This window comes from Grus americana, chromosome 13 (genome assembly GCF_028858705.1).
Source record: "Grus americana isolate bGruAme1 chromosome 13, bGruAme1.mat, whole genome shotgun sequence".
NCBI lineage: Eukaryota > Metazoa > Chordata > Aves > Gruiformes > Gruidae > Grus > Grus americana.
Window position 1 is genome coordinate 22,161,011 of NC_072864.1, and position 16,718 is coordinate 22,177,728.

Genomic DNA, 16,718 nt, shown 5'->3' on the forward strand with positions numbered 1-16,718 from the left:
AACCTTCCTGGGACAACCCAGCATCACCCCAAAGTCCTTTTCTTTGGGGGTGTTACCACCTCCTGGGCAACTTCATGCAGGCCAGGGCTGCCCGACCCACACAGAAACCCAGAGGTTCTCACCCTCTCCACCCTGCAGAAGTGCCATTCCCACGCTGTGCTCCCCCCCCGGGACCGCGTCTCCCCCACCCAGGGGCACCGTGCCCAGTTGGGGCTCCGCTGGGAAGGGCTGGCCTGGGATCGCAGAACTGGACTGCGGTGCCACCAGTCCTCCCATTCCAGCCCCGAGGCTGCTCCCAAGGACGCTGTGCCCAGCCCAAAAGATTGCAGCAAAGACACCGTGCTTTGGGTGGAAGCATGGCAGAGACCGGGCAGACCTGGGAGCGGGGAGGACAGGAGGGTTTGGGGCTGGTTACCTGCCCCCCACCCCCGGGACCTCCCTGCGGCTCAGAGTGGCCGAAGGCAAGGCAGGCAGACTGCTAGAAAATGCCGGGTTATTTTTTCCCAGGGGCCAGCTCCAGGCGAGGGCAGAGACGGTCTCAGGAGGGACGCTGCAGCTGGGAGAAGGCACAGGTACTAATTGTCTTTATTAGCAACGTGAAGGCAGGAATCACAGGCTGCCCTGCACGCCCCGTGGAGTCCCAAGTAGGTCCCTTGCAGATCGCAGAGGGTTGAGCATCCCGGTGGCTCCAGGGCACCCGGAGAGTCCCCTGGCACTGGGTGGTCACCAAGGAATAGCTTTACCTTCCCAGTTGAGCAGGGTCCCGTTGTGTTTCTCAGAGAGGATCGGCAGTACGGACAGCAGCCCCCGCACGCTTGTGTCCACCGTCAGGTCAGCCTGCAACGGGCACAAGTGAGGAGCAGGACCGAGACCCCACCGTCCTTCCTGGCCATCCACCAGCACCAAGGGTCCTTCCACCCGGACCGAGCAGAGAGCCACGGGAGGTGGGACGGGTCCGTTATGTGGGAGGATGCTCACGGATGGCTTGGATGGGGGTGGCGGGGGGCTGGGAAGCCAGCTGCAGCCTTAAACCGACAGGAGATGTAAGAGATCCCTGCTGCGAGCGGGATGCTGCGCGCGGGCTTCTCAAAACTGCAGCGTTGCAGGGACCAGCCCCACCCCAAAACAGGGATCCGGCAGGATGAGGGCAGACCTCTCGGAGGAAGGGGGTGCAGGGTGGGATGGTGCTGCTCCTCTCCTCCCTGCTCTGTCCGATTCAGGTTCTCTGCACATCTCGAGGCTGCCCAAAGCCTTTCCTTTCCCCCGTGCCCAGGCCTCCTGCTCGCCCTGGGTGCGTGCCGGCGCTATTTCCCGGGCAGCACCCACATGTTCTGCAGAGGCCCAGCACAGACACCAGCAACTCGCTGCCTGCGAGACAACTCATTCCTGCACGGATCCCTCCTCTCGAGAGCCATCCCGGCCACCCGAGGCACCACCTGTGCCACTGCAAGTTCACAGGCTTAGGTCCCACCCGTGGGTGCCCCCCTCAACCTGCTCAGCTGGAACCCACCTCCTGGCTGCCCATGTCGGTTTTCACCCAGCCGGGGTGAAGAGCCACGCAGAGGATCCCGGCTTCCCCGTAGGTCAGAGCCTGGCACTTGGTGAGCATGTTGAGAGCAGCCTGGGGGAGGAAGAAAGCGTCAGCCGTGGGCAGCAGAAAGCTCCACGCGCTAGGCTCCCCTCCCATCGCTGCCTCACGGCAAGGGAGAAAAGCAATGCCAGGTCTTCAAGAGACAGCGCGTGTCTGCCCTGGGTGGGCAGCAGCTGGGCACGGAGATGCCCAGGGAGCTCGGGCAGTGATCAGCACGCATAAGTCCCTCCATCTCGCCACGTCCGGTGCTGCTCTGGCAAGGGACATCTCCGACTCCCGCTGAGCTCACGGGCAGGTCCCCGGTCCCCATACCTTGCTGCAGCGGTAGGAGATGACAGGCTTGAAGAAGGACTCGGGAGTTTTCTCGATGGACCCCATGACAGTGGAGATGTTGACGATGGCTGCCTTGTTGCAACTCAGTCCCTTTTCTGTGCTCTCCTGGGCAGCTTTCTTCAGCAGGGGCAGGAACGCCTGGGGAGAAGCAACCTTGTAGGACACCTGTGCCTCAAGCCAGCCCCACTCACGGCAACGGCAACCCGGCCTGCCTACAACAGGGAGGATGAGGAGGAACAGCAGGAAGCCAGGAGAGCCTGGGTGTTTTGATGAAGTGGCCCTGCCTGCTCCCAGTTAGCCCAGCACAATGTGGGGGGGGCTACAGAGGGCTTGGGGCACAGGCCTAGCACTGTCCCCTCCCTCCTGCAGCCCTGGGAAACTTGGCAAAGCCCTCTGAGATCTCCACTGTGACCATGGACATTCCAGGCTACATTCTCCCTCCATGGTGAGCTCCATCCCCAGAGTTTCATCCATACCTGGGCCACCAGCAATGGTCCCACCGCATTGGTCTTGTACGTCCTTATCATCTCTTCTGCGTCCACTGTCTCCAGCGATGCCGCCGGGGTGTAGATGGCAGCATTGTTTATCAGCAGGTTCAAGCCCGTGCCGTTCAACTTCCCCTCCACGATCTTCGCTGCATCAGTAACGGCTGAGGGATTTGCAACATCTGCAGTGGAAGAGAACAGGGTCTGAGAGCCGTGGGGACCACCCGGGGGAGCTGGGGAGAAGAAGGGAGGTGAAGATGCTGAGGACCAGCTATGCATCCTGACCTGCGTGACCTTCCATCTGTGGGCACCAGATGGTGCTGTGCAACCAGCGCAGAGCACCCCGGCACCCACAAGCCCCAACTCATCCCAAAACTGCCTCCTTCCCCATGCACAGGGTGCCCCAGGACCGGCAGCTGAAGGACCCTGCCCTGGGGCAGCCCACCAGGCAAAGCCGCTCTGGGGACAGCCCCGTGGTGGCAAAGCGCCGCTGTGACTCCCACGCTGTGTCAGGCACCAGCACTCACAGCCTCCGGTCAGCGGTCAAAGTCCATCCGTGAGGAAGCTCTGGAGAACCCAGGGCGGTCTCCGGGGGGGGATTGTCCCCACAGGGGCTGTGCTGGGACCTGCTGCAGGATGGCTCTGCAAGGTCCTACAGCTCTTGTCCAGGCTTTGGGCTGGTTGCACAGCGTTTCCACAGGAGCTGCCTTCCAGGAGGAGCTCTCCCAGTCTCGTCAGGGACTTGGGATCAAGGCAGCTCAGCTGCATGGCACAGCAAGGACACGGCCGCTCAGCTGGGGGAGCTGGACCCTGCCCAGGATGGGTCTCAAGAACCTCCAGGTCCCATGGCCACGTGGCAAGGAGGATCAGGGAACAGGGTACTGGGGCTGAGACAGGCCTGGAGAAGCTGGTGTTTTGGCAGCAGGACTTGGAGTTCTGAAGAACTGGATCCCCATGTAGAGTGTGAAGGCAGGGAGGGAGGGAAGGAGAAAGTGGGCAAGTGTGGCCAGCAGCCTCAAATTTACCAGCTCAGCAGCAGAGCGCACCTACCCAGCTTCACGAGAACCAGGTTTGTGTGTTTGGATGCCAGATCTCTCAGCTCCTACAAAAAAAGAGACATGGAAACAATCAGCACGAGGCAGAGGCGATGCCAAGCATGACCCCAGGGCACCAGCGATGGTCCACCCTGAGGGAAACACCTTCCAGATGTTACTTAGCGCTTGTGAATGGCTGGACTGGGGACCTGCCTACGCGCTCAGGCTTCTTCTAGGCTCCACAAAGCAGCGTGCATGTGCTCAGAGCAGGACGTGGCCACAACTGCAAGATACCATGGCCACTCTCCCATGCCTACATGCACAACCCAGCCAGAGCCACAGCAAAGGATGACAGCAAACAGGGACCAGCTCACCCGGGAAATGATGCAAACTGGCCAGGGATATGGCCAGAAGCGTCTCCCAGAAGCTGCTGGAAGCGTGATGGAGGAGGAATTGCTATGAATGCTAACATCAGACTTGACATTTGGGGAAGTCACATCGGGATCCAAATAGCCCAGTCCCAGGATCTGCTCTGCTCTGGACACTACGTCTCACCCACTTAAGGGAAATGAACCACTTTGCATGTTTTAATTGATTATTTTCACCAAACACAGAGGATTCAGAAGCTCTTTCCAAAAAGGAAGTGTTCAACAGCGGCTCCTAGCAGCTCTTTGTTCTGAGCCTTCTTCAACCTCAGCAGGTTTTAGACAACAGAAACCAAAACACCCCATCCGATGTGTCCAAAATGACTGCTTTCAGAATTAAAAACCTGTTACAAACAAGCCCACAGAGAATGCTACAGGAGAAACGTAAATTGGTGGCTTCTTGTGAGGGGACCCGTCCTACCAACATGGAGGAGGAGACCTGCTGGCATGGGCTGTGGTCCACCTTCAGTTACCTCTGAGCTTCCCCACCAGACCCCATGTTCCCACACAACCCCGGGCACAGGAAATGATGGAAAATCCACGCAAATGCTTTGTGATGGCCAACAGATGTTCCTCCTCCGCTGTTTTGCCCAGCTGCTGTCCTCCACAGCCTTGCACCATCCCAGCCTCACCCCCCCCCCCCAAACACCTGATCCGGGCACAAAGGAGCAGGAGGAGCGATGTGGCACCAGCCTGGCGGAGGGTCGCTCTGCCCTTGGTCTCCTGTGGCTACGGACTTCAGGAGCAACGCCCTGAAGACACTGCCCTCACCCTACCACAGCTGGACAAGGCTTAGAGAAGCATCCCCCGGTCGAGAGCAATGCGCGTGGACCACCTTGGGGGGAAAACTGGCTCCAGCCCTGCAAAAAGTCCTCTGATCTCATCGTTGCCCGAGTCCAGCAAGTTGTAGGGGGAAGAACGGGGCAAAAATAAGAGACCTGAGCAAGCTTTGAGCCAGGCAGCCTGGGCACCAGCAGCAGCCGGGCACCGCTGGGCTGGGATCACACCTGAGCCAAAACAACGCTGGCAGCGAGCACACGAAGATCTCAAGGGCTTCCCAAAGCGTGACCCCTGCGCGCGGCCAAGCTGCGAGAAGACGCAGCAAACAAATCTGCCGGAGCCGGGATCTGGCAGAGGACAAACGCCTCCCCGTTGGTAGCACAGGTGGTCACAGAGGAGGAAAAACAAAGCCGGACCTATGGAAAGCTGGAAGTACGGTGATACTTTGCTCGCGTGGTTTCCTACCGAAGCAGCACGTGTGAGTCTCTCCCATTTCAGTGAAGCGGAAAGCAGGGGCAGCAGATCCCACAGCAGCTTTCAGACTCCACCAGTCATCGAACCCCCAGGTTTCCCACAGACTGACAACGCGCCGCAGAACGGGCCGGAGCAGCATCACCGCCATTCCCACCAGCTCGGCCAGCCGCAACCACTGCGTCCCACCCCGCTCAGACCCAACTCCGCGAGCCGGCACCGTGCCCGCGGCTCATGGGCGAAGGCTTGGCACGGGCAGGCCGGCGGGGGCACGGCCAAGGCCGCCTCAAATAGCCCGGTGACGCGGGTTTAAGGGCAGCACGGCTTATTCCTCACCCGCCGAGAACTTTTCACACCGGGCAGAGCGATGCTTTTTTTTTTTTTTCCCCCACCTCGGCGAAGCCAACCGAGCACGTAATTAATCCCACCCGCCTGCACCCAAGGGTGCTACCGACACCCGCCGTGCCTGCCCCGACACCCCGCGCCGACCTGGGCCCGCGGTCCCTCGGGGTCCCGGCACGTCGCGAAGATCCAGGCGGGTGGTCGCGGTGCCCCCAGCAGCTGTTTCACCAGCTCCAGCCCGATGCCGCGGTTGGAGCCGGTCAGCAGCACCGTACGCGCCCGCACCGCCGCCATCGCCGCCCTCCCCCGGGGCGGGACCGGCCCAGCGCCGCCTCCCCGGCCCCGGCCTGACCGGGAGGGGGTTGTTCCAACCGCCGGGGAAGGGCTCCGGGGGTGGGTTTTTTAGGGGTTTTTTGTTGTTGTTTTGGTTTTTTCTATCTAATATTCAGTACAAACGCACCAACCGCATCCCCATCGCGGGGTCCCCCCGGGGAGGAGCGGCGGCTCACGGAGCGATGCTCGGGGGGGGGGGGGGGGGGGGGGGGGGGGTGGCTGGGGGGGGACCCCCACGGCTGGGGAGCAGGCCTACAGCACGTTTGGGGGAGCACCTTCGGCACAGCAATGGGGCCTTTCCCCCGGCTTGGGGGGCGGGGAGGGAATAAACCCCAGCGTGAACCCAATTTATCAGGGAGGAACCGAACCCTTCGCAGCTGCTCTCTGTTCTCCCCCCCCCCCCCCGAAATGCACCTGATTTTGGCTCTCCATGATGATCAGACCTGATAAATTGGGTAAGTAGGCTGTAGTGTGGGGATGAAGGTGTTTGGGGGGGGATTTTTCTTGTGTTTCCTTTTTTCCTTTTTTTTTTCCCTCCTTTCCCCCCCCCCCCCCCTTTTTTCTTCTGGATGGGCGTCAGGTACCTGGTTCAACAGCTGGACCAAAGGCATGGAAAGGAATAAAGCAAGGAAAAGGTGTGGTGGCAGCTAGGGATGGGATAAATGGGGTGTGAGGGGCAAGGGAAAACAGAAAAGCGACCAGCATCAGCTGGAGGACTGTGTTTGGAGGGGATCTGCATGTACCAGCTCTGCTGCCAGCCTGGAGGTGGATGTTGATGTTTTATTTTCAATTATTATGTGGATAAACCAGATGCATAAGGAACATTAAAATCTCATTATGGTGAGTGCACAACCAGAAGCTCAGCAGTGAAGTAATGACTGAGCGGCTCTGATTTACATAAGCATCGCTATTTCTGTTGCTTATTTTCATCCTCGTTTGACAAACACTAGACAAAACACATCTGATACCGATAAATAAATCAGAAAATCCGGAATGGTGTCGTATCAATCTGGTGATAACCTCAGGTGATTTGTGCTAACTTTATCCTGCTCCACCACAGCTCAACTGCACGGCTGTGCCTCTGCTCCCCAGTTTGCCTTGGGATATAAAAATGCTTTTGAGAACCTTTTTCATTTTGAACAACGATACAGAAATTGGAATTGACTAGAAATAAATCTTCAGTTATACCAATAAATACTGAGATGCAGAATCCCTCCTTATGCGTGTATTTGGATTAAAGGTCCCATTCTCCTTCTCCTGCCTCGTTCTGTGCTCAGGCCATCAGTTAGGTGACTCGTCACCAGAAGTGCTGCTCTATCTGTTGCGAAGATTGGCAGACAGGCAGCAAAGAAGGACAGAGGGCTACAAACAAAGAGTCACCGTGAACCACACTGAGGAGCGGGGGTTTGGCCACCTAGTCCATGCAGATCCTGCGTACTGCAGGATACCAACTCTTCCTTGCTTCAGAAAAACCTCGGGTACAGGGATCCCCTGCGATCTGCGGTGTAGGAACAGTTAATGTGCTGAGGTCAGTAGGAGCCTGTTCTGACTATAAATGTGAGCTGTGGAAAAAGGCAGGCTCTAGGCATCTGCAGCTGGGTACTTCCCAGCGTGGCCGTTGCTTGACCCACTTTTGTGCTTCAGTTCCCCATCTACAAAATAGGGGATTATAAATTTTTTGAAAACGTTAGTTAAATGTTGTGCGGCTTCCAGAAGGTAATGAAGAGAAATACAATTAAAAAAATAATAAAAGCTTACCCAAGTGCTCTATTTTCTCTACAGCAGGCCTCCTTGGTAACTTCCTGCTGCCTGGTAAAGCCTGATTCTGATATTACCGAATTTTGGAGTGCTTGAGTGTATAAATACGAGTGTGTTCCACCTGTTTGCTGTCCCCAGCCCCCACCAAACCTTGGTGGGCACCCATGTCCTGCGGACACAGCTCTGCTGTCTCTAAAACTCTTCCCTGCCTACGGTGAGAGCCACCTCTCCATGCAGGACCTGGTGTGGTCCACCTGACCCTCACAACTAATGTCCTGTCCTGCTGCATCCCTCAGAAACAGGACGGGAAGCTGAGACGTTCCCAACAGAGGAGCAAGTTCTACTGCAGGCTTAAGAACTTTTCCTGTGTCTTACATCAGTGTGTTTCTTAGGACTGCTGCGTGGGGGCAGTCCTGGAGGGAACGTGGCCGTGTGGCCTCCGCAAGCCTAGGGCAGAGCTGACAGCACCCAAACCACCTTTACTTTTGTTTCTCCTTCCTTGCAATGAGAAGTCAGTCCTGTGAAACTGGTGTGCAGTGACCCAGCCGGAGCTTGTTGCACGTCTCAGCGTCAGAGAGATGCTAATAGATGGACACTTTGCAGGGAAGCCTCTGTCTCCGTGCTTTCTCCATGTACCTTTCCTGACAGTCCTTAAATGGGACCAGTACAGTCCAGTATCTTACAAGAATTCTGTGGTCATTGAGCCAGCGTCTGTCTCTGGGCTCTGAAACTCCGTCCAAGTCGGTTCTGCTCTGTCTGTACTTGGGCCTTGAGAAGTATATTGGTCAACATTTTTTAAACTGTCAGGTTGGAAGAGGAAGCAAAAGGCTTGGTTTGTCCTTCCTCTCTCGTCCCACTGCCTCATCAGCGGTGCGGTGGGGCTTGAGCAGGCTCCCACCACCGGCTCAGCTGTGATGGAGATGGCTGAGATGGGCAGGCGGTGGCCGTGCCCCTCCACCCTGCCAAAGTTCAGCAGCACCGAAGGAAAACGGGCTCTTTTGTGCTCTTTCCTATGGGTAGAGAGCCGTGTCCCCCGCCCTGCATCCTGCTCTGCCCACTTGTCCCTGGGTCTGGTGCACGAATGCAGGGATTGAAGGTGTTTTCTGCACTTTGTGCCTCGCTTGACCTTGCGTTCGAATCCCATCAGCACAAACCATCCAGCCCGACTTCCATCTAAGCCTCTGTGCCTGCTATTTCCAACGAGCTGGTTTGAAATCTTCGGAAACGCTTTGCTTAGAGGAAAACCCTGATTCAGGGGCTCTGCTGGGATTCTCTGGAGTCTGGATCAGAGAACCCACCATAAGCCTGGAAAAGGAGGAATGTCTTTACTCCCTGCCTGAGGTAGCCACATGTGGTTCCCCACAGATTCATCTGGATCTGAAGAAACCCAGCCGTTCCGATAGCTGTCCTCTGTACCGGGCAGAGGCTGCTTGGAAACCTGGTTTCTTCCTGGTTTCTTCTCATGTACAGGACACCATCTGCCATGCCAGGGTCCTGAGTGCTTTGCATCTGCTTTCCCTGCTGCCAGCGGTTTGTGTTCCTGGGCTCCTGGCCAGCTCTGATGTAATGCAGGTGTAACCTGGATCGATCTGCTGGGAAAAAGAGCAAAACTATGAAAAAGGGCCATGAGAAGCTTTACTTGGGACGTCCTCGCTTTGCTTGGAGCTGCCTTTAGGCTCTCACCCTTAGTCCCTGCACGCCCCTTCGCAATGGGGTGTCGCTAGTCCTCTTCAGCCAAAAAGAACGTGACTCGGGGAGGGTGGACATGACCTGCCCAGCTTCAAACAGTTACAGGGCTGGGTAGGTCCCACCCCACCCCTCCATTAGTAGTTCATTCATCACTATCACTATCGATTGATTCTCTAGCAGGTGAATAATATGTGATGACATGGCCCCAAACAGCCCTGAACACATCGTGGGGCAAATAGGCTTGATAAATAGTAGCGAGTTTATTCGTACTTACACAGTAGATTAAATGTACTAAAGATAATTGTGCCACACACCCATTCCCCTGGCTAGCAAAGAAAAGCGTGTTTCTCAATGCTTCTGCAAGCGGCATTGTCTTTGCCCTTTGTGCAAACATCGAGGTGAGCGTGAGCACACCCGAGCTGAGCTTTCAGCTACTGATAGTAGGAAGAGGTGTGACTGCGTCTTGTAGTCTTCCTAGTGTGGTGAGATGGAAAGCATCCCTACCTGAAATACGTCTGTCTGAGGGGTAGTGGGAGAGGAGCGTACAGGAGGACCTTAACGCTCAGCTTAAGGTTTAGACCATGCAAGAACGTTTCAGAACCGTCCGAATCCCTTCTCAGGAGCTGTTCCGAGGTCCCTTCCAGAGGTTTGGGGGCAGCAGTGGCACTTGTCAAGAGCCAGGCGAGGCTGGTTGCTTTCTCCTCTGCCTCTTCACGCCAGGTTGGACTCTGACTCCTGGAGAAGCAGGAGCTTCTTTAAACTCTAATGATCAATGATGCAGCGTGGGGCCACAGAGCAAAGTCAACATTATAGAGTTATGACTCCAAAACAGTGGAAGGCTACAAAAATGTGATGACATGGCAAAAAATAGGAGATTTAAAAGGTTAATTTTTGGTTTCAGATGCTGTCTGGTTCTGAGGCACCGCGGAGGTTCCTAACAGACTCTGGGTGATGGCCTCATCCTCCACCTAGAAGAAGAAAACTGTGGAAGTCTGTATGGAGGAGCAGAGCTCTTGTACAAAGGGCGTATATCGGCAAGGAGAGTTGTGGTCTGTGGTCATTAAAAAGTCAAAATACAGAAAAGGCTATCGAAATGACCTAACAGAGCCTGAAAGCCAGTCCTGTGATCTGGGAGGTGTTCTGAGGTGGGGAGGATTGTCAAGGTCCTCAATGAGAGATCAGCCTGGGACAGACAGCTGGAAGACCCAGAGATTTGTACTGTTGATATGCAGCAGGAATTCGTTAGACAAAAGATGTCTCTCAGCCCAATGTGGAGAATCAGAAAAGCAGAAGAAGGTCTGACTGTCCTCAGGAAATAAAACGGGGAAACCTGCGGAGCTTAAGGAGAGGCTGAGACTTGGCAGGGTTGAGGACGGGGGAAGATCCCTGGCAGTGTTGAAGGCCAGGTTGGATGGGGCTTTGGGCAACCTGGGCTGGTGGAGGGTGTCCCTGCCCGTGGCAGGGGGGGTGGGACTGGATGGGCTGTGAGGTCCCTTCCCACCCAAACCAGTCTGGGATTCACTGATCCGTGATCAGCTCCCAAATACAAGCTGCAGATGCACAAGAGGGCAGGAGCCGATTGCTGCTGCCGTGTTCCCGCAGAGGAATATCTCCCCGAGAAGCTGGACAGCACAGCGCTAGACGGCCATCGGAGCAGGAACGGTTCATGGGGTGCTGGTGCAGAAAGAACTGTGGGCCACAAAAAGGGCGATTGCTGGGGAAGAACAGCTACGGGCAGTGGAAGAGAGAGGGTTGCCAGGAGGTTGTCTTACGAAGTGAATGGAGCGTGTGAGTGCTTAACGTGCTGGCATCGTACCCGTACGCAAAGTCTTACGAACAACAGCAGAGGAACTAAAGAAATAGGTTAGCAGGGAACGTTTTCTACAAGGGGAAACGTCGGCTATCGCTGGCCGACAAAGATTACTTTTCACTTGCTGTGGCAGAGAGCGCAGCGTGTTTGTGTGCGTTTCTGTCACGTGCTCTGGGCTTTATCTCGGGATTTACGCCGAGCAAACAAAATGGTAAATTTTACTCAGAGGATGTGAAAGCAAATTAAATCTGTTGACAAAGCTTGCTATGGGAGAAGAGGAAAGGCTGGGGCTGTCGCCAACCTGCGTGTTCCAGGGTACAGGCGGAATTACAAAGCCCCTTAGAGATGGAGAGGGACGTGCAAGCCGCGTCCAGCTGGCAGAGCAGATGTGTCAAAGGGAGTTAGTATCTCATGCTGAGACGCTGTGACGGGATGTGGTGTATATATCTGATATATTTCAACACTAGGAGCCTAGCAAAAACAAATCGGGTAAGTTTTGCCCTGTGATTTGTGGCATGTGTCTACTTGCAAAAAGTGTCCTTAAAACACTGCTATTTGGTAAATATGCCTTTTGGAAAAGGAAGGTGTTTATATGCATCCGATTATTTTTTAACATATCTGGGAAAGAACTGATTGCTGTTGATGAGAATATTTCTCAAAGGTGCAACCTCCAGATCTAGATGATCCAAATATGAGACGGGGAGGTGAGTGAGGCAGGACAGGACAGGATGGCCCGTTTTGGTGACACCACGGTGACCACGCGGCTGGCCTGAGGTGCGGAGGGCTCCCTGGGACCAAACTTTGGCACATCCATACTTTAAAGTAGTTTTGTTTGGGGGCAAGGTGGATGCAGCAGCAATATGAGGGTGAGGATGCTGCAGACTCAGAACAGGACCGAGTCAGAAGCAAGCGTAGGACTGAGGAGGGCAGAGCTGGACCCCCAAATGGGCATTCTTACCCCACGACTGGCTTTGGGGAGGGTTGCCCAGCAGCCTGTGCAATGGCTCTGGGACCCAGTGCTTGAAAGCAAGGGGTTGGCAAGAGGTTCTGCACGTGTATGGCTGGGAAGAGGCAAGAGAGATCCCCTGCTCGTGGACATCTGAGGCACGACCTGGTACGCTGTGGAAAGCCCATCTAGCACGCAGGATGCTTGTGAAGCTGTGAAGCCCACCTCAGCCATGGGGTGTCCTGCATCCCTCCCACGTGCTGCTCCCTCCCTCCTCACCCACAACAGCCTCTCCTGGCCAGACCGGCCGGTAGCTCCTGCTTTATGGGACCAGGTTTCCCAAGGTCAGCTGAGTTTGCCTGAAAATCCAAGTGATTTTTGCCCTTTGGTAACGAGGGCTGGCTCCCAGCCAGGATCTCTGTCCTAGAGTTCAAAGAGCTGGAGAGGTTTGTGCAAGCCCTGAGTGGGTGGGGTGGCCATGGAACACGCTATAAAGAAGCATTAGGGAGCTGAACAAACAATGCAAGTTGGAGCAGAGGAAGAACAAGCGATATGGGAGAACTTCACACCCGCTCCGTTCTGGTGACTGGGGCCAACCGGGGAATCGGCCTGGGGCTTGTCCGGCATTTCCTGGGGATGCCGAACCCACCCGAGTGGGTGTTTGCGGCTTGTCGGGACCCCAAGGGACAGCGAGCGCAGGTGAGGCTGGGCTGGGACGCGGTGGGGTGTGCTGGGGGACGGGAGCGCTCGGTGCCAGGGCAGCGGGTTGGAGCGGGGAGGGGGTTTGCAAAGGGCTGGAGCTGCAGCCGGGCACCTGCGGCACAGGGCAGCCGTGTTGGGACAGCTGTGGGACCAGCTGTGCGTGGGACGTGCGGAGGGGACGGTGGCACGTGGTGCGTGCGGGAGGCGCGGAGCACGGTCCCACGGGAGCAGGGCAGGCAGAGCAGGGTGCTGGGCGCGAGGCGGTGCAGGGACGGAGCCGGAGCGACGCGGGCTTTGCCTGGGAAAGGCTGAGCCTCTGCGCAGCCCCTCCTGCCTCTCCGTGCCCACGCGGTCCCCTCTCTTGCAGGAGTTACAGAATTTGGCCTCCAAGCACCCCAACCTGGTCATCGTCCCGCTCGGTAGGTGCCCCGAGGTGGGGTCCCTCGCCCCGGTTCCCCTTTCTGCCAGGCATGACAACCCCCGCAATCCTGGGAGTGCCCTGGTGCTGTGCACGCCTTGGCAGCCCGGTGCTGGGAGGGAGATGTGCCGGCAGGGGATACCGGGTGCTGCCATCCCCGGGGGGACACAGAGGGCTCCAAGCCACCATGGCGATGCGGACACTGACCTCCCCTGTGCCGGCTCTGCAGAAGTGACCGACCCCGCCAGCATCAAGGCGGCTGCAGCCAGAGTCGGGGAGCAGCTGGGGGGCTCGGGGCTGAACCTCCTCATCAACAACGCTGGAATTGCCAAGTTGAACTTGCTTGATACCGAGACGCTGGAGGACATGACCCAGGTTTACACCACCAACACAGTTGCACCCCTGCTGCTGGGCCAGGTGAGACCCTCACCGGAGATGGGCTGTCCTGGGGTGCAGAGGGCTGGTGGGAGAGGGTCCTGCCTCCGCTCCGGTGCCCGACGGGCTCTGGATTGATGAGACGTTCATGGAGCTGCGGGCTGGAGCTCAGGGGCTGGAGCCTGGTGGGCTGTGGCATGGCAAGAGGAGGGAGGATGTTCATGGTGTTGGTGCCCAATGTTGCCCGTTGCGTAAGGAGCTGGTCCTCTCCGCTGTGCTACCTCCATGCACACCCCTATCTCCTCTCCTCTCCTCTCCTCTCCTCTCCTCTCCTCTCCTCTCCTCTCCTCTCCTCTCCTCTCCTCTCCTCTCCTCGCAGGCATTCCTGCCCCTGCTGAAGAAGGCTGCCGAGGGGAGTCCGGGCTCGGCACTGAGCTGCAGCAAGGCGGCCATCGTCAACATGTCCAGCTCTGCAGGCTCCATTGAGGATGTCTATTTATGGCATTTTGGACATGTTGTTTCATACCGCTGCAGCAAGGTACTGCCACACGGCGCTGAGTGTGAGCCTAGACATTTTCCTCTCTGAATGATCTTGCACGCCTTCCAACATCTCCACGGTCGCTGCACCTCTCTGTGCTGTGATTGAGCTCCTGTCAGTCACTGGGTCCCTCTCACGGCACATTCCCGTGCCTGGCCCTGGGTCCCACGTCAGAGGGACGTGCCAGAACGGGCCCTCGGCTGGGCTGGGCATATCGGGGATAGTGCAGCAGCAATGTGTGCCCCAGGGAGCTAGCTCCACCTGCCCTGCCCTGTCCCCCTCCGCACGTGTCCCCTCGCAGCCGCCCTTCCCCTCCCGCCGCCATCCCTGCCCGGTCTCCCCGCAGGCTGCTCTGAACATGCTGACCAAGTGCCAGTCCCTGGGCTACCGGGAGCACGGCGTCCTCTGCGTTGCTCTGCACCCCGGCTGGGTGCAAACCGACATGGGGGGCTCAGGATCGCAGAAGGTAAGAGAGCTTCTGGCCAAGGTCTGGAAGAACCTTTTTATTTGGGAAAGCAGAGCTTGCTGTGGGTTGGACAGTCTCAGACTTGCCGGGCTCTGGGGGAGCTCTTTGGCAGATACCCTGAGCCGGAGGCACGTGAGGGAAGGAGATGAGAGATGGAAAAACTCTTCTTGCCCTGTGCTGGCCTCTCCTCGCTCACTCCAGAGAGCCCCAAGCCCTGAGCAATGATCTGCTCCAGGGCAGACCTTAGCCAGGCCTTCGACACACGGCTGTGTTTCTCCTTCTGCCCCCGCAGCCCCCCGTGACAGTGGATGAGAGCGTGCGAGGGATGCTGAAAGTGCTCTCCTCCCTCTCTGAGAAGGACACTGGGACCTTCCTGGACTGGGAGGGGAAGGTTGTGCCCTGGTGAGATGTCAGCCCAGGATCCTGACTGCAGGTCACATTGCTGCCGCACCAAGTTGTGCCTGTGTCTTAATAAATTTGGTCTGTGAACAATAAGTAGCACTGTTTGAGCCTTCCTTTTAACTGTCATTGTGAGAATCTTCTCTAGTGCTTTGAGACAACTTCTCAGAGCTATTTCTCAATGTAATTGAGAATGGTCTGAACGTCTGATCTCCTCTGACTGGGGGCCTGGCGTTCATCCTGGTAGGGATTTTTCCCTGGGCACAGAGGGGCTCACCCCACAGCTCTCCCTCTGACTGGGAGATGCATCAGCCACCCCCCCGCGAACCCTTTCTTGCTCCTCGTTGGCTCCTCTATCACATATGTCAGGAAGCCATCACCACCACCTCTGGGAACCTCCTGGGTTGCTGATGCCCTGCTGTGTTGTCCCTCCGGCAGGTATCAGGGTGGTTAAAATACCCCATGAAGACCAGGACCACTACAATGACACCCATCCCAGTCTTCCCCTTAATCCTGACCCGTCAGCTCCCAGTTGGCTCATCACCCATCCCCAGGCAGAGCTCCATGCACTCCCACTGCTCTCTCCCCCACAAAGGGGTCACTGAGCCCCACCAGTACCCCGGGACTGAGGACGCTGCTGTGTGCGTCGGTCTCCAAGCCTTGTCCATATCCCAGGAACTGGCACGCCGCTGTGTGCGCAGCCCCACACCAGCAGTGGTGGCACAGCCTCTCCAGTTGGAACCAATGAGCTGACCAGTGCATCTGGAGTGCACAAGGTGAGCCCCTGTCTGGGGACCCCCCCTGTGGCTCCCAATTCCCCCCCCCCCCCGCCAATTCTTCTTGGGGAGTGGACAGTGAGGTGGGGATAGCACCCCACAACACCCACCACACCTCCCTCTTGTAGGACAAAACCTGGCAGGATCTGGGGGAGGCTAAGGGGGATTGGGGGAGCCCTTGCAGTCCCTCTGTGACATGGTCTGGGGTCACAGTGGGACATTCCACACAGGACAGAGCTGGAAGCCCTTGGGTGAAGTCAAAGAAGGAGGTGGAGATTGTGGAGGAGATGTTTCCTTCTCACCCTCCTGCCACAGGAATTAACCCAGTGGGAGGGGGGTGAAAAGATGGAAAACCTGTGGCCAGATGCGTTTCCAACGCTCAAGAATCTCACCTCTGGTGGTGTGGCTTGCAGGACTGATTTTCTGAATGTTGTAGACAATATTAGCTATGAAAGTAGCTGTGGAAATGTGGGGGCCTTTTGGGGAGGACTGGGCAGGGCTGACGGGTGCAACAAGAGCCCTGTCTGATCATCCCTTCCTGGCTCAGGACCAGTTTGGCAGCCAGGACTCCTGGGTCCTCTTCCTGAGGACCTTCCTCTGCCCTTGCCTTGCTGCCCACTCCCCAGGTGGAAGCCCCCGGCACCAAGGGCCACTGCTTGCCTTGCAGAGGGGATTGCCCACCCCGAGCTCCCATGCATGGTGGCTGTGAGGAGTTGAGGGTTGATGGTGGTCCCTGCAGGGGAGACACCTGGGGATCCCCTGAGCCTCCAAGCCCTCTGTGGGCACCACACCATCCTCTCACTGGTGCAGACATCTATTCCACATCTTCTGTCATGTAGAGCACCTTACATGTTCTTAACTGGGGTGGCAATACGTTTAACCTCACACATCGTCTTCTTGGGTAAGAGTGTGCTGAAGGGTTGTGGGCTTGCTGACTTGCAGTGTGACGCGTCTTTCGCTTGCTTTCCAGAGATCCTTATGATTTGGGACAGCGTGTCTGAATGCATTAGAAAGCACTTGGCACAGGATAGGGTGGGTCTTGCACCC

The 16,718-nt window shown here is 57.0% G+C and overlaps 2 protein-coding genes across 4 annotated transcripts; one reads left to right on the top strand and one right to left on the bottom strand.

Moving 5' to 3' along the window:
- Positions 1-557: 557 nt before the first annotated feature.
- LOC129212116 (C-factor-like) lies at positions 558-5,766 on the bottom strand. The gene is made up of 6 exons (XM_054840274.1): positions 5,609-5,766; positions 3,460-3,511; positions 2,401-2,591; positions 1,904-2,062; positions 1,511-1,621; positions 558-837 (listed from the first exon to the last, which is right to left on the bottom strand). Exons 1-6 carry the CDS (start codon positions 5,753-5,755, stop codon positions 724-726), a joined length of 774 nt encoding a protein of 257 aa, XP_054696249.1. The 5' UTR covers positions 5,756-5,766; the 3' UTR covers positions 558-723.
- A 226-nt stretch (positions 5,767-5,992) lies between these two features.
- Positions 5,993-14,977, top strand: LOC129212114 (C-factor-like). Of its 3 annotated transcripts, XM_054840270.1 has the most exons (7): positions 5,993-6,249; positions 10,143-12,696; positions 13,067-13,118; positions 13,347-13,534; positions 13,872-14,030; positions 14,377-14,496; positions 14,789-14,977. In XM_054840270.1, exons 2-7 carry the CDS (start codon positions 12,550-12,552, stop codon positions 14,900-14,902), a joined length of 780 nt encoding a protein of 259 aa, XP_054696245.1. In that variant the 5' UTR covers positions 5,993-6,249; positions 10,143-12,549; the 3' UTR covers positions 14,903-14,977. The 3 variants fall into 3 exon arrangements, with proteins under 3 accessions (XP_054696245.1, XP_054696246.1, XP_054696244.1); XM_054840271.1 differs by lacking the exon at positions 14,377-14,496; XM_054840269.1 differs by lacking the exon at positions 14,789-14,977 and having other exon boundaries at positions 14,377-14,743.
- The last annotated feature ends 1,741 nt before the right edge of the window (positions 14,978-16,718 follow it).

Excerpts from the sequence above, each read along its gene's own strand:
- LOC129212116 (XM_054840274.1), bottom strand. The coding sequence starts at position 5,755 with ATGGCGGCGGTGCGGGCGCGTACGGTGCTGCTGACCGGCTCCAACCGC. Across the intron at positions 2,592-3,459 it reads CCTGGTTCTCGTGAAGCTGG|ATGTTGCAAATCCCTCAGCC; the intron begins GTAGGTGCGCTC and ends CTTCCACTGCAG. Across the intron at positions 838-1,510 it reads CCGACATGGGCAGCCAGGAG|GCTGACCTGACGGTGGACAC; the intron begins GTGGGTTCCAGC and ends TGCCCGTTGCAG.
- LOC129212114 (XM_054840269.1), top strand. The coding sequence starts at position 12,550 with ATGGGAGAACTTCACACCCGCTCCGTTCTGGTGACTGGGGCCAACCGG. Across the intron at positions 13,119-13,346 it reads CCTGGTCATCGTCCCGCTCG|AAGTGACCGACCCCGCCAGC; the intron begins GTAGGTGCCCCG and ends CCGGCTCTGCAG. Across the intron at positions 13,535-13,871 it reads CACCCCTGCTGCTGGGCCAG|GCATTCCTGCCCCTGCTGAA; the intron begins GTGAGACCCTCA and ends CTCTCCTCGCAG.